General features: G+C 40.4%; 2 protein-coding genes across 8 annotated transcripts in view; both read right to left on the reverse strand.

Annotated features, from left to right (window-relative positions):
- Positions 1–12,094, reverse strand: part of nup107 (nucleoporin 107) — a 31,214-nt gene that overhangs the window by 7,231 nt on the left and 11,889 nt on the right. The window contains exon 24 of the mRNA XM_034863120.1: positions 2,297–2,311. Coding sequence (XP_034719011.1) covers positions 2,308–2,311 — 4 coding nt within the window. The 3' untranslated portion in view covers positions 2,297–2,307. The remainder of the gene's footprint in view (positions 1–2,296; positions 2,312–12,094) is intronic.
- The window catches only part of mdm2 (MDM2 proto-oncogene), a 12,040-nt gene continuing 3,123 nt past the window's right edge, over positions 3,178–12,094 (reverse strand). For 2 of the 7 annotated variants that reach the window (XM_034863124.1, XM_034863125.1), the window contains exons 2-13: positions 11,511–11,545; positions 9,542–9,606; positions 9,370–9,444; positions 8,538–8,671; positions 7,985–8,034; positions 7,070–7,128; positions 6,702–6,792; positions 6,430–6,611; positions 5,845–5,970; positions 4,996–5,061; positions 4,478–4,646; positions 3,178–4,275 (exon numbers count right to left, since the gene is read on the reverse strand). In XM_034863124.1, coding sequence (XP_034719015.1) covers positions 3,785–4,275; positions 4,478–4,646; positions 4,996–5,061; positions 5,845–5,970; positions 6,430–6,611; positions 6,702–6,792; positions 7,070–7,128; positions 7,985–8,034; positions 8,538–8,671; positions 9,370–9,444; positions 9,542–9,589 — 1,491 coding nt within the window. In that variant the 5' untranslated portion in view covers positions 9,590–9,606; positions 11,511–11,545 and the 3' untranslated portion in view covers positions 3,178–3,784. The remainder of the gene's footprint in view (positions 4,276–4,477; positions 4,647–4,995; positions 5,062–5,844; positions 5,971–6,429; positions 6,612–6,701; positions 6,793–7,069; positions 7,129–7,984; positions 8,035–8,537; positions 8,672–9,369; positions 9,445–9,541; positions 9,607–11,510; positions 11,546–12,094) is intronic. The other 5 variants (XR_004655407.1, XM_034863129.1, XM_034863128.1 and 2 more) reach the window with 5 other exon arrangements.

Raw genomic sequence — 12,094 nt, forward strand, 5'->3', positions numbered from 1 at the left:
GCCTGGTCGCAGCTGCGCTGGATGGACAGCTCGTGGAGACAGTAGAGGTATTTATCGGACTCAGAACTCAGTCTGCATACATAATGTATATTTTTAGATTTAGTGGGACTCCCCCCCCGGGGTATCACTGTCTCGGGTCTCCATCGCGAAAAACTTGGTTTAAATCCGCTAAGAAAACCAAAGAAATGAGGCGCTGCAGAACTCGCCTTAAAATCTTCCCATTTTTAAGTTTTCTTCCGTATCAGATGAAACCAGTGATGGGTGTCTGTGCACTCATGGGTGCACTGTAAACAGGAACTCCTAATAGCTAATTCGGTGTTCTTTTAATGGTGCTAAGTAGCCGTAAATGTGAGCAAATACAGGCTAAAACATGTTAGGAGGGAGGGACAAAAAGTCTGTTATTAACCAATCACAGGATCACAAGTTTGTTTTGTTTTTTATTTAAAAAAATGTGAATTGCACAACTTCTTTACCGCTTTAATATACATTTAAATAGACAATATAAAATCCCCACCTGATGTTTTGGAAGTTGACATTTTATACATCAAGTGTGTAGAGATTATGGCAGAACAGGGACGTTATTAATGTTAAATATGGTTACTAAATGTGCAGGTTGAAGACATTTTGAAGGTGTTTTATTCAATGTTGTGACTCTAATATCAGTGTATACTCTTATGATGTACTTTATTTCTCATATTTGAGTATAGTTGTTTTTTTCTGGAGTATTTTCGTCTTGAGCCACTTCATGCTCTGAAGCCCGAATCCAAACCACCACCAATTATTTCCTCTTTCTTTTCCGGTATTTTCCAGATTAATCGATTGTTTGGTCGGTAAAACGTGGATCGGTTTTTCCTGGAGCCCGAGATGACTCAGCACGAGACGGGCTGCTGATGGTCCACTCTGGAGAGTCTGGTAAGACCTCTAATTAATCTGATCCATGTCCAAAACTAGGGGTGCACGAGATATCAGTGTTATTATCCTGATATCTTTTTTATTGATTGTAATATGTCCTGTACACGTGCTCTTTATTGATTTTATACTGCACAACCAGTGTGAAATGTCCTGTAGACATGGCAGTTATTTATATTTATATTTATTTATATATTTATTTATTTTGTACTGCACAACCAGAACAACGTGACCTGTAGACCTGGTCGTTATATATTTATATATTTATTTATTTATTTATTTATTCAGGTTGTACCAGTCCAATATGATCGTCAGTTAAAATAAACCTTGTTTTATTTGTTATCTATTTAGATGTTTTCCCATAATAAATGTAATAATTTTACATATGTTTAAAAACATCGAAATTAATATCAATACCACTAAATCCATATCGCAATATCACATATTGTCAGTACTGTGCAACCCTAGCACCGACCTTTTTTACTTTATATGTTTCTTATCCAAAACTACGACTGAATTATTTGAGGAAAGAATTTTTTTTTTAGGATTTCTGCCAGATATTGAGATAACGGTCATGTTAAATAAAGTGACAAAATTAATGGAACATCGGTTCAGAATCGAATCGTGAGTAGTAATATTAGTGGAATATTTACTTTCATTATTCGTGTAAACAGCTTAGTCAGAATATCGTCTTTTTCGGAATAAAGGCAAAACCCAAAATATTATACGCATGTATTCTTCAGTAATAACTATCTCATATTCTCGTATGTGATATCTCGGTCGATGTGTTCTCTCCAAACAAAAAACTCATAATCTCATGAAGAAGTTAAACTTTTATTCAGTTCACAAAAAAACCTAAACAGAAAATATTAATCTCACATATTCCACTTCGTTATTTAAAGAGCTCATAGAAATATTCTGTTTAAATATATGTCTATGTATGTATATATATATATATATACACACATGCATCTTAAATAAACAATAAATAATTGAGATGTTGGGTAACACTTCAGTTTTTAAGTTTTCTTTGGAAGTTTTCTGGAAACAACGATGTAATTCTACTATATTAGCAATATGAAAATAGAGAATTAATGCGGTTCTAACTGATGGAGAATGTCAGTCAGTTCAAGGCAAACATACAAATAATATATTTCTAATGAATAAAGGTTTCAATGAAATGCCTAATTTACTATAATAACCAAATTACATATTTATTTCCAGTAAACTTTCAATGAAAGGAGATTACAGACCTGTAAAATAACAGTAAAGCATTATTTATTTCATGGGTCCATCGTTTCTGAAAAACTTCTTAATTTACAAAAAGTTACTTATTTCAGCGAAAATAGACGACAACGTGTTTAATGAGTTATTATTATAAATAATGTTTCTTTGTGTTCATTTTGGAGACTAAAATTAGCATTTTTTTCCCCAGGAAATTTATATTTTCCATGTATTTATTATCAAATTAGAGAATTCTTTCAAGGAAATTATAGACCCATAAAATAAAAAAGTAAAAACAGCGTTACAGATGTTAGGGCAGATGTTTAAAGGAACAATGCAACATTTCTTTGGCTTTTTTTTTACCTAAAACTCAGATGATGTAATTAGTTTTGGAAGATATATTTGCTCACTTTTAAATAATAGCATTGTGCCGGGCATCGCTGTAAGAGATGAAACAGAGATTATATCTCATCTGATTTTGGGTAAAATATAACAACAGGAAGGTTGTGGAGTGTTTTTTGGTGAGAGCGAGTTCAGCTGAAGCAGGCGAGAACAAGACAAATAATTTCATTGACATTTAGGTTTAAGTGTCATTTAAAGGATAAGTCCTCTTGTTGTCAACATGTCCCATGAAAAAACACCCATGTGTTGATGCTACCAGGTGTCCAAAAGCACTACACCGTCCTGCTGCCCGAAAAACCTGGATTACTCCGCCGCTGAAAATAGTCCCCAACAAGTGCACTACAAGCTCCCGTTTTACTTGAATCATTTTTCAAGCTAAAATGACATTTAGTCAATCAAATATGTTTTAATCATTTCTCCCGTTTTACACCACTTTAAATTAAATTATATCTTTTAGATTTTAATACATACACTTGGCATTTTTCACCATTGTCTGACGATGAGAGAGCGATTTAAATTAGAAAAAAAAAAAGGCAAATAATTCGACTGTTTTAGGTATACGTTGTCGCTTTTGGTCTTTTCACAGGGTTTGTTGGCAATGAGAAGAAGAAAAAACACCACAACAGAACATTAGCCACGCCAGGTCCCCGAAAAGAGACTAAGAGACAAATAAGTGTGAACATGTGCTGAGGGACAGAAGCAGAGAAGTCAAACAAAAACTTGAAACTGAACTCTTAATTATCCAAAGTCTGCTGTGAAATAACTGTGAACTGAAGTCTCACCAGAGACAAAGAGTCCTACATGGGTCGGCTGTATGGTGAGGACAGACTGGGTGTCTCAGCTGAGGTAGGTGAGGACAGACCAGGGGTAAGGACAGACTGGGTGTCTCAGCTGAGGTAGGTGAGGACAGACCAAGGGAGGACAGACTGGGTGTCTCAGCTGAGGTAGGTGAGGACAGACCAAGGGTGAGGAGAGACTAGGTGTCTCAGCTGAGGTAAGTGAGGACAGACCAGGGGTAAGGACAGACTGGGTGTCTCAGCTGAGGTAGGTGAGGACAGACCAGGGGTGAGGACAGACTGGGTGTCTTAGCTGAGGTAGGTGAGGACAAACAGAGGGTGAGGGCAGACTGGGTGTCTCAGCCGATTAGGTGAGGACAGACTGGGTGTCCCAGCTGATTAGGTGAGGACAGACCGGGTGTCTCAGCTGAGGTAGGTGAGGACAGTCTGAGGGTGAGGACAGACTGGGTGTCTCAGCTGATGTAGGTGAGGACAACCGACTGGATGGGCAGCCTGCAGACCGGACACAGCTTGTTCCTCTTCTTGAGCTTCCTGGCGCAGACGTAGCAGGACATCAGGTGTCCCGTTCGTCCGTGGACAATGCAGCCGTTCTTCGGCCGGGACTGACAGATGAGACAGGGGTCCAGGCACGAGTCCGGCAGACGCCACTCGGCCGAGACGCTGCGCTCCAGCTCGGGGGCTGTGGGAGGAGGAAGTGGAGGGGGAGGACTGGTGGGGGAGGACGGTAGGAGCTCCTGGGAGTCCATGGAGGAGTAGGAGGACGAGGAGGGCTGGGAGTCGGGAGTCCAGACCTTCGAGGAGGACGAAGGCTGCGAGGACGAGAGGGGATCCTGGGAGTTGGGTGCAGACGAGGGGGCATCAGACAGGCACTGAGACAGGAGAGGAGTTTTTGCTCTTTTCCCGTCTGGAACGTCGACTCCTTCGTTGTCCTCGACATCAGAACCTTCAAGAGACACATCAATCAATCAATCGTTAGTGCAGAAGACATTTCAAAGACATCTCAAAATGTAGCCATTTTATGGCCTTAAATTTAAAAAAAATACCTTTAAGACTTTGTTGAATATTAGTTCTTGTATAATTCTAATATTTTGTAGCATTAGGTGTGTACAGTTTTTTACATTATTGTTTGTGTCCCCTCCCCCTACCTGGAGCTTCTTTGGCTGCTGATTGGTCGGTTGGCTTTGGAGGTAGGACCTTCGGACTGGAGGAGGCGGACACCTCCGACAGCCAATCCTGGCGCAGGGCCCAGCAGCGGAGACAGTTTCTGGGGAGAGGGGGGTTCACCTCGTCACACTTCGCACAGCGCCAGTAGTCCTGAGAGAGGGACACACACAGTTAGACCTGCAGTACTGTGTGTGTGTGTGTGTGTGTGTGTGTGTGTGTGTGAGAGAGAGAGTGTGAGTGTGACAGAGAGAGAGACACACACAGTTAGACTTGCAGTTCAATGTGTGTGTGTGTGAGAGAGAGAGTGTGAGTGTGACAGAGAGAGAGACACACACAGTTAGACCTGCAGTACTGTGTGTGTGTGTGTGAGAGAGAGAGAGAGACACACACAGTTAGACCTGCAGTACTGTGTGTGTGTGTGTGAGAGAGAGAGAGAGACACACACAGTTAGACCTGCAGTTCAATATGTGTGTGTGTGTGTGTGATTGTGTGGACTCACAGCTTCAGTGATCTCTGTGTCTTCATCAAAGGAGTCCTCTTCTTCAAATATGGTGACCTCGTACACCTAGACAGACAACACTTGTTAGTGAATACTTTACCGTTGGTTGTGGTCTTTTCATCGGATTTGTTGACACTGAAAAGATTCGCTACGTCACCACACTTATTCTTTAGGGATTAACGGTAAACCCCGGTGGAGCTGTTGACCGTAACAATGATCCTTTTTGTTTAAAATATCCTCATTATTGCTGTGTTACCACGGTGTGGAGGCTCCTGAAGTAGCCAATCAGGCGCGCTGCGCTCACTACTCTGAAGCTTTATTGCTGTTGCTGTGTTTCTCATTGCATAGCTGATAGATGTGCAGAGTGTCTAACATTACTTATGCAGCCATGTGTTGGTATTCAGGTCGGGTTGATTTGCAACGTGCAATCGCCAGTAAACAGACCACGAGCCACATGTTTGTGTTACTGAGCAATCATGTAAAGTTACATGTTAATTATTACAGAGAAATGAATGTGATTCTTATTTGCTGGTGGCTATAACATGTAGTTTTGGTAAATAATAATGTTCATAGAAATTCAAATTATCATTAGCTTATATTTTAGATCCACATCCAACTTCATAGTTTACTTCATGTTGGAGTTGTAAATATTTTTACAAGCCCATTGCCTATATTTTTGTATAATATAATTTTCAGCTTGTTAAAGCCTATCAGTGCTTTCTGAACATATTGAACCCACTTAAAAATACAGCGATAATACCCAAAAGCACGATGATTTTGGTCCCTTTAACCGTTAAGTTACATCTTCATACCGTTTCCTCCGTATTAGGGACTCAGGGGCCCGTTTACCTGGTCGTCTGCAGACAGAGAGGCGTCATCTTCGTTGTAGTCGTCAGAGTCGATGGACTCCACCTCAAACTCAACACTGAAGTTATCGCTGTCCGAGTCTGCAACCGTGACCTCTGACCTCACAGACTAGAGACACACACACAGTTTTTAATGAACCAATACAATACTACTACATCAACAAAATAGGGCTGCAGCTAACGTCTGTTTTCGTTGTCGTTTCTCATTTAATTGAGTGGTTTGGTTTATAAAATGTCAGAAATGTTAAAAAAAGAAAGAAAGAAAGTGGATCAGTGTTCCCAAAAAGCCCAACATGATGTCCTTAAATGTCATGTTTTGTCCACAACTCAAATATATTTAGTCTACTGTCATAGATGAGAGAAGAAACTAGAAGATATTTACATATAAAAAGCTGGAATTTCTTTTGACAGATTACTCAACGATCAAACTATCAAAATAGTTACCAAATAATTTAATAATTGACAACTAATCAATTCATCTTTGCAGCTCTATAACAAAAGAAGTGTGTGTGTGTGAGTGAGTGAGTGTGTGTGTGAGAGAGAGAGAGAGAGAGAGAGAGATACTCACAGTGCTGTGTGAGTCGGATGATTGGCTGCTGTGTCTGTCCCGTACACTTTCCAGTCCACCAATCACGCACCACGACAGACTGTCATCAAAGGTCAGGGAGTAGCTGTCAGACCTTCTCCTCTTCCTCCCTCCCTCTTCCTCCTCCCAATTATCTTCATCCCCCGCGAGACTGTCGGAGGGCCCTGAGGAGGGATCAGGCGGGCGGGGTTTAGTATCGCAGGTTTAGATTGTGAACTCTAATGGGTTGGTGGCACCTCAGACGGGACACTCACCTGGGTCACTGCTCCTGCAGCTGCTCCTCCTCCTCCTCCTCCGCCTCCCCCTCCTGTCGGGCGATGAAGAGCGACTTTCTGAAACCGCCTCCTCAAAGCACAAACAAATATTCAGTCTCCCGTTGTGTAGGCATGTTTTTAACTCAATAAAAAAATTAATTTAAATGTATTTCTTGTACACCAGACTAACACATTTGTGTGTTTTGGTTTTCTCCATCATCAGCAGTGCAGGACAAAATGATTGACCCTGCATTTTGCTGCTGTTGTCGTCAAATACCACAAGTATGTCTTCTTAGCACCCAAAATACTTTTCATTAACTGCAAACACTGTCAAAGGTTCCCAGCTGTGTTATGAGACTGTGTCTTACCTCTGTCCCCCCGTCTGTCTGGCTGTCGCTGTGTGCTTCACTCAAGCTTGGCGGTGAATCTGAGCGAGAGCAAGAAGACACGTTTAGTTTTGTCTGAGCGGCAAATGATAAGGAGATGAAGAAAGAGAAGAAGGGGGGAGCTAAGACGCCAGTGAAAGACAAGTAGAAATGTGTGAGGAGAGGGTGCATCTATGAGCACAATGTAACGGAAATGAGGAAATTCTTCTCAACTGTTCACCATCACTAAGTTTAAAAAATATAATACATGGGGAGAAACAGGATGAGGAGCTGAAAAAAGACAGAGGGAAAGAAAAAGGTCAAAAAGAGAAGAACAATCCAAATGTCCACCTTTCAAACTTAAGATACTCGTACAATGACATGTTCACCATTACGTCAAGTTTGTGAGAGCGGCTAGGCCACGTGGGGACGACATTATGATGTAACAAAGGACTTAAGACCTCCCTCGTTTCTATGCATATTAAGTTGGTAAGCCTGTAGTTTTCATTATATTCAACTATTATTAATTTATTGCTTAATGTATTCAGACAAAGAGCTCCACAGTCGGCTCGAGATCTAGTCTGTGGTCTATTTTCTCTGGAAGAAACCCCCCCTGATAATCCATTTCAAACCATATGATCGGTCTCTGCACTTTTGCTTTTCAATTTAACACCAACTCCTCCGCCCCGTCTCGTCGGGTGATGCGTGGAATCTGACTCCTGCTACACTGACGCTTTCACGCAGAAATTAACTAAATTGATTGGGGGTGGTGGGCGAGAAATGTAATCTGTGTACATCAGACTACCACGGCAAGCCTAGCCTACGTGGACTTAAGGAAGGGTAGATCTGGATTGCACTCGGCCCTCAATAAAGTCCGGACATTTGGATTCAGCCAATGAGAAAGAAGAGCGGTCCTACCTTGGTTCTTCACAGCGACCAGGTTCTTGGTGATCATAGCAAACAGAACTCTGAAACATGCAAATACTTTAGTTACCTCACTGGCAACGCCTGCATCACACCAGATATATTTATATTTTACAATAATACTGTTTTATTATGTAAGACTGTTATATTACATAATGTACGACATCACATTTCTACATATCAATACAAGCTAACCTTGAGTATACTGGAAATATCTATGTATTGCTTGCCTTGTACTTTTGAGGTCAACTGCTCTTGTATATTTTATATTTCTATTATCTCTTTATCTGTACTTATTTCTGTCTTTGTGATGCAGAAACACCTGAATTTACTCTGTGGATTAATTAAAAGGTTAATCTTATAAACTGGTTTGGGTTTTTTAATGTGTAAAGTATAAAATACAATGCTTTACATTACTGATAGAAACTTCCCTTTAGGAAACTGTCTGTTGTTATTTCAGAATAGAACAAAACAAACTGTGACGATGAATCTAAATAACCCGATTAATCATCAACTTCCCCCCCCCCTCTCTCTCTCACCCACCCACCGTGGCTCTTTAACAGAGAAGCTGTCGACTCCCAGCACCCGCCCCAGTGCATCCTGGGAGCAGTGGACGATGTGCTGCTGCTTCTGGTCATACAGCTGCTTCTGCATGATGTACTGGCCCAGGTAGAACATCACCTGCAGGAGTGACCATCACAAATGCATCATGGGAGACATGCAAACACCAGACTGTACGGACAACAATCAGCTAATCAGCCCCTGACACACCTCCATCACGCTAAACGAGCTACCGTCGGCCGAATCAAAGGAAAAACAAGGTACAGGGAACTTGATTTACAGTAGAAGTAGTTGTTCCATGATTCTATGTAGAAGAGGTCTATTCTACTAGAGCATTGTTTCCCAAACTTAGGGTCGGGACCCAAAATGGGTCGCCAATTGGCAGCAAACAGACTAAATACTCAGCATGACCCCAGCATGACCTCAGAATAGTACTTTCAGAAACCGAACCTAGACTAGATCAGCTGGTTGACATCTTCAGCCAGACACATACATCTCATTAAATTCAAGTCAGCATTATTTAAACTTCATATACATTTAAATCAATGGTTTGTTCCGTCTTTTGTCCACAGTTTAAAAATGTAGATGTCACAATGACTCATGGTGTATTTTTGTAAAATTGGGTCCCGGGGAGACACCAAATTTCTCTTTTGGGTCTTGAGCTGAAAAAGTTTGGGAACCACTGCTATAGAGAGAAAAACAGACATGTTTTACCAAAAATCATGAGTCTACAGAGACATTTCCCCCCCAAACCTGTGACCTGTGAAGGTTTCTTCAGTTGGATTTAGTCAAACAAGAAGCAGCTGTGGACACTGTACCTCCTTTATGGTGAAGACATCTTTAGCGGCTCCTGCGTGTTGCAGCAACGCGTGGAACTCTGCCTTCGGTCTGACCTGAACACACACAAACGGGCACGCAGGTAAGGCACGCAGGTGAGTCAGCGAGGAGTTAGGTAAGTAATAGTTAAGTTAGTTAACTAGTTGTTCTTACTAGTCTGTCGTCGTCCGCGCCCATGTTGAGCTCCCTGTCAGCAGACATTGTGAAGCGGATGGTTCCTGCACACAAACATGTTATTAGTGACAAGCTGTAGAAGATGAATGGATTAAGCAATGAGCAGCGGTGGAATGCAACTAAGTACATTTACTCAGGTACTGTACTTAAGTACAAATTTTAGGTACTTGTACTTTACTTGAGACTTTTCGTGCAACTTTCTACTTCTACTCCGCTACATCTCAGAGAGAAATATTGTACTTTTTACTCCAGTACATTCATCACGACAGCTTTAGCTACTAGTTACTTTACAAGTAAAACACATGTAGTTCATAAAATACAATTTTTTAATATAAATTAAACTAGCCAACAACATAACAATCAACCATTAAACCGTTTGGATTGTTTCCAGTTTCTAAAGTGGGAGGAGTTTTCTGCATTGAGTACTTTAAGTACATATTTCTCATGATACTTACATACTTTTACTTAAGTAAAATTTTTAATGCAGGACTTTTACCAGAGTATTTTAACATTGTGGTATTAGTACTTTTACTTAAGTAAAGAATCTGAATACTGCTGCCAATGAGCAGTGAGACATTGGGCTTCCCAGTAGTGACGGAAACACCTCGAGTTTAAGTGTGCGACGTCTCGGATATTGAAGGCTTTTTATAGCCAAGAGGCTTTTTTGGTTCTTCAGGAAACGGCATTTAATTCTATTTTCCAAGACCTGGTTGCTAATGTTAGCAATTGTGGGATAGATGTGTAACCAGTGACTGTGTGTAGCTGACATTATCCGTCTGTTAGCGTGACAGATTAGCATTTCTCTCAGAGCAATTTTGGGAGATTTTGAACCCGATGTTTGAAACATTAGGGGTGTAAATCACACATTTGATCACGATACAATATCAATTCTCTGAACAACGATACAATAGTTACTGATATCACAAAATAACATATGCCAAGATACGATTTAATTAATTGGGTTTAATAATTTTGATTTAATTCAGAGCCATGTGACCAAGGCGAGACTATACATAATACCATTTAACATTTATAAATATTCACAAAACTTAAATATGATTTGACTATTTCATTACAGAGCTCTTTCAGACATTCAAATTAAAAATAACTATTTAATAAAGAATATAAGGTGGGAATTTCAAAATAAAAGGCGCATCTTTAAGATGACGACAAGTATAGATATTCTCACTTTAAATTAATAATATGAATTGATATTGATACAGATAAGTGTATTGTTACGCCCCTAAATTACATACGCAATTACAATCTTTGTCCACCTTGACTGCGTTTTATGAATCAAATGCCGTTATTTGGGGTATTTTGCCCTTTGCCCCGGATTATTTCCGATACAATTGATTGAACAGTTGAACTGTGCTCCACTAACATGCATGACCCCTGAAAAAAACTCCCCCTCTTGTCTAAAACTTACGGTAATTACATTTTTTTGGGATCACTAATTTACAACAAATGTGTAAAACAATAAGTTATCAGGGAAACAGTTAAAGGAGTAATCAATAAGTCGTACTAGTATATAGCTATGCATCATGTACACAGTGGTTTTGGATTGAGTTGCAAAGATTAATCCATTAGTTGTCACCTATTTAATTAATCCCCAACTGTTTAAATTATTGATTAATCGGTTTGAGTCATTTACTAGGAAGAGAACAATCTGATTCCAGCTTCTTAAATATATTCTTGTGAATATGTTCTAGTTTATTCTGTCCTCTGTGACAGTAAACTAGATATCTTTGAGTTGTGGCCAAAACAAGACATTTAAGGACGTCATCTTGGGCTTTGGTGCACATTTCTCACCATTTTCTGACATTTTAGAGACCAAACAACTAATAGATAAATCCAAAAAATAAATCAACAGATCAATCAAGTATGAAAACACTCATTAGTTGCATCCCTATTTTTGGATATAAATCACATTAATTAAAAGTCTTACCAGTATATACAGAGTAGAAGAATCAGAAGTCCATCCTGTGCAAAGTAACAATAAAGTGCAGTCAGAGTGGATCAGAGCTGCAGCAGCTTCTTATAGACCTGCTCAGACATGTCAGGACTAGACCAGCCTAGAGTGCCTGGCCTGGCCTAGCCGGGCCTATCAGTGCCAAACAAGGCCAGTCAGGGCTGAGTCAGCTGCAGCGTGTTATATGTTCATGTTGAAACTGAGAGTAACAGCTGATTTAATCACACAGCTCTGTGTAGAGGCATGCCAGGACTAGTCCGGGATGACTCATCTGTCAAAATCTAGGTAACTGCCAACTAACCAATGGTAACCAGGGCCAACGGGGCTAAATCCTGAACGTGACCCCGGCCTGATCCGAGTACGCTCCATTAGTACGACTGTACTCCGGCTTTAAGGAAAATAAGGAAGTGGATAAAAATCCAATCGGGTATAATATTCCCACGTCATTTATTTGGGCCGCCTATCAAATTAAATTCATCCCACCCAAAAAGTTTTTAAATATGTTTTACATGTATGTATTTGTGGGGAGCATTAAGACCCCCCTTCCCCCCCCCCCCTTT

Source organism: Etheostoma cragini, chromosome 23, assembly GCF_013103735.1.
Source record: "Etheostoma cragini isolate CJK2018 chromosome 23, CSU_Ecrag_1.0, whole genome shotgun sequence".
Lineage (NCBI taxonomy): Eukaryota > Metazoa > Chordata > Actinopteri > Perciformes > Percidae > Etheostoma > Etheostoma cragini.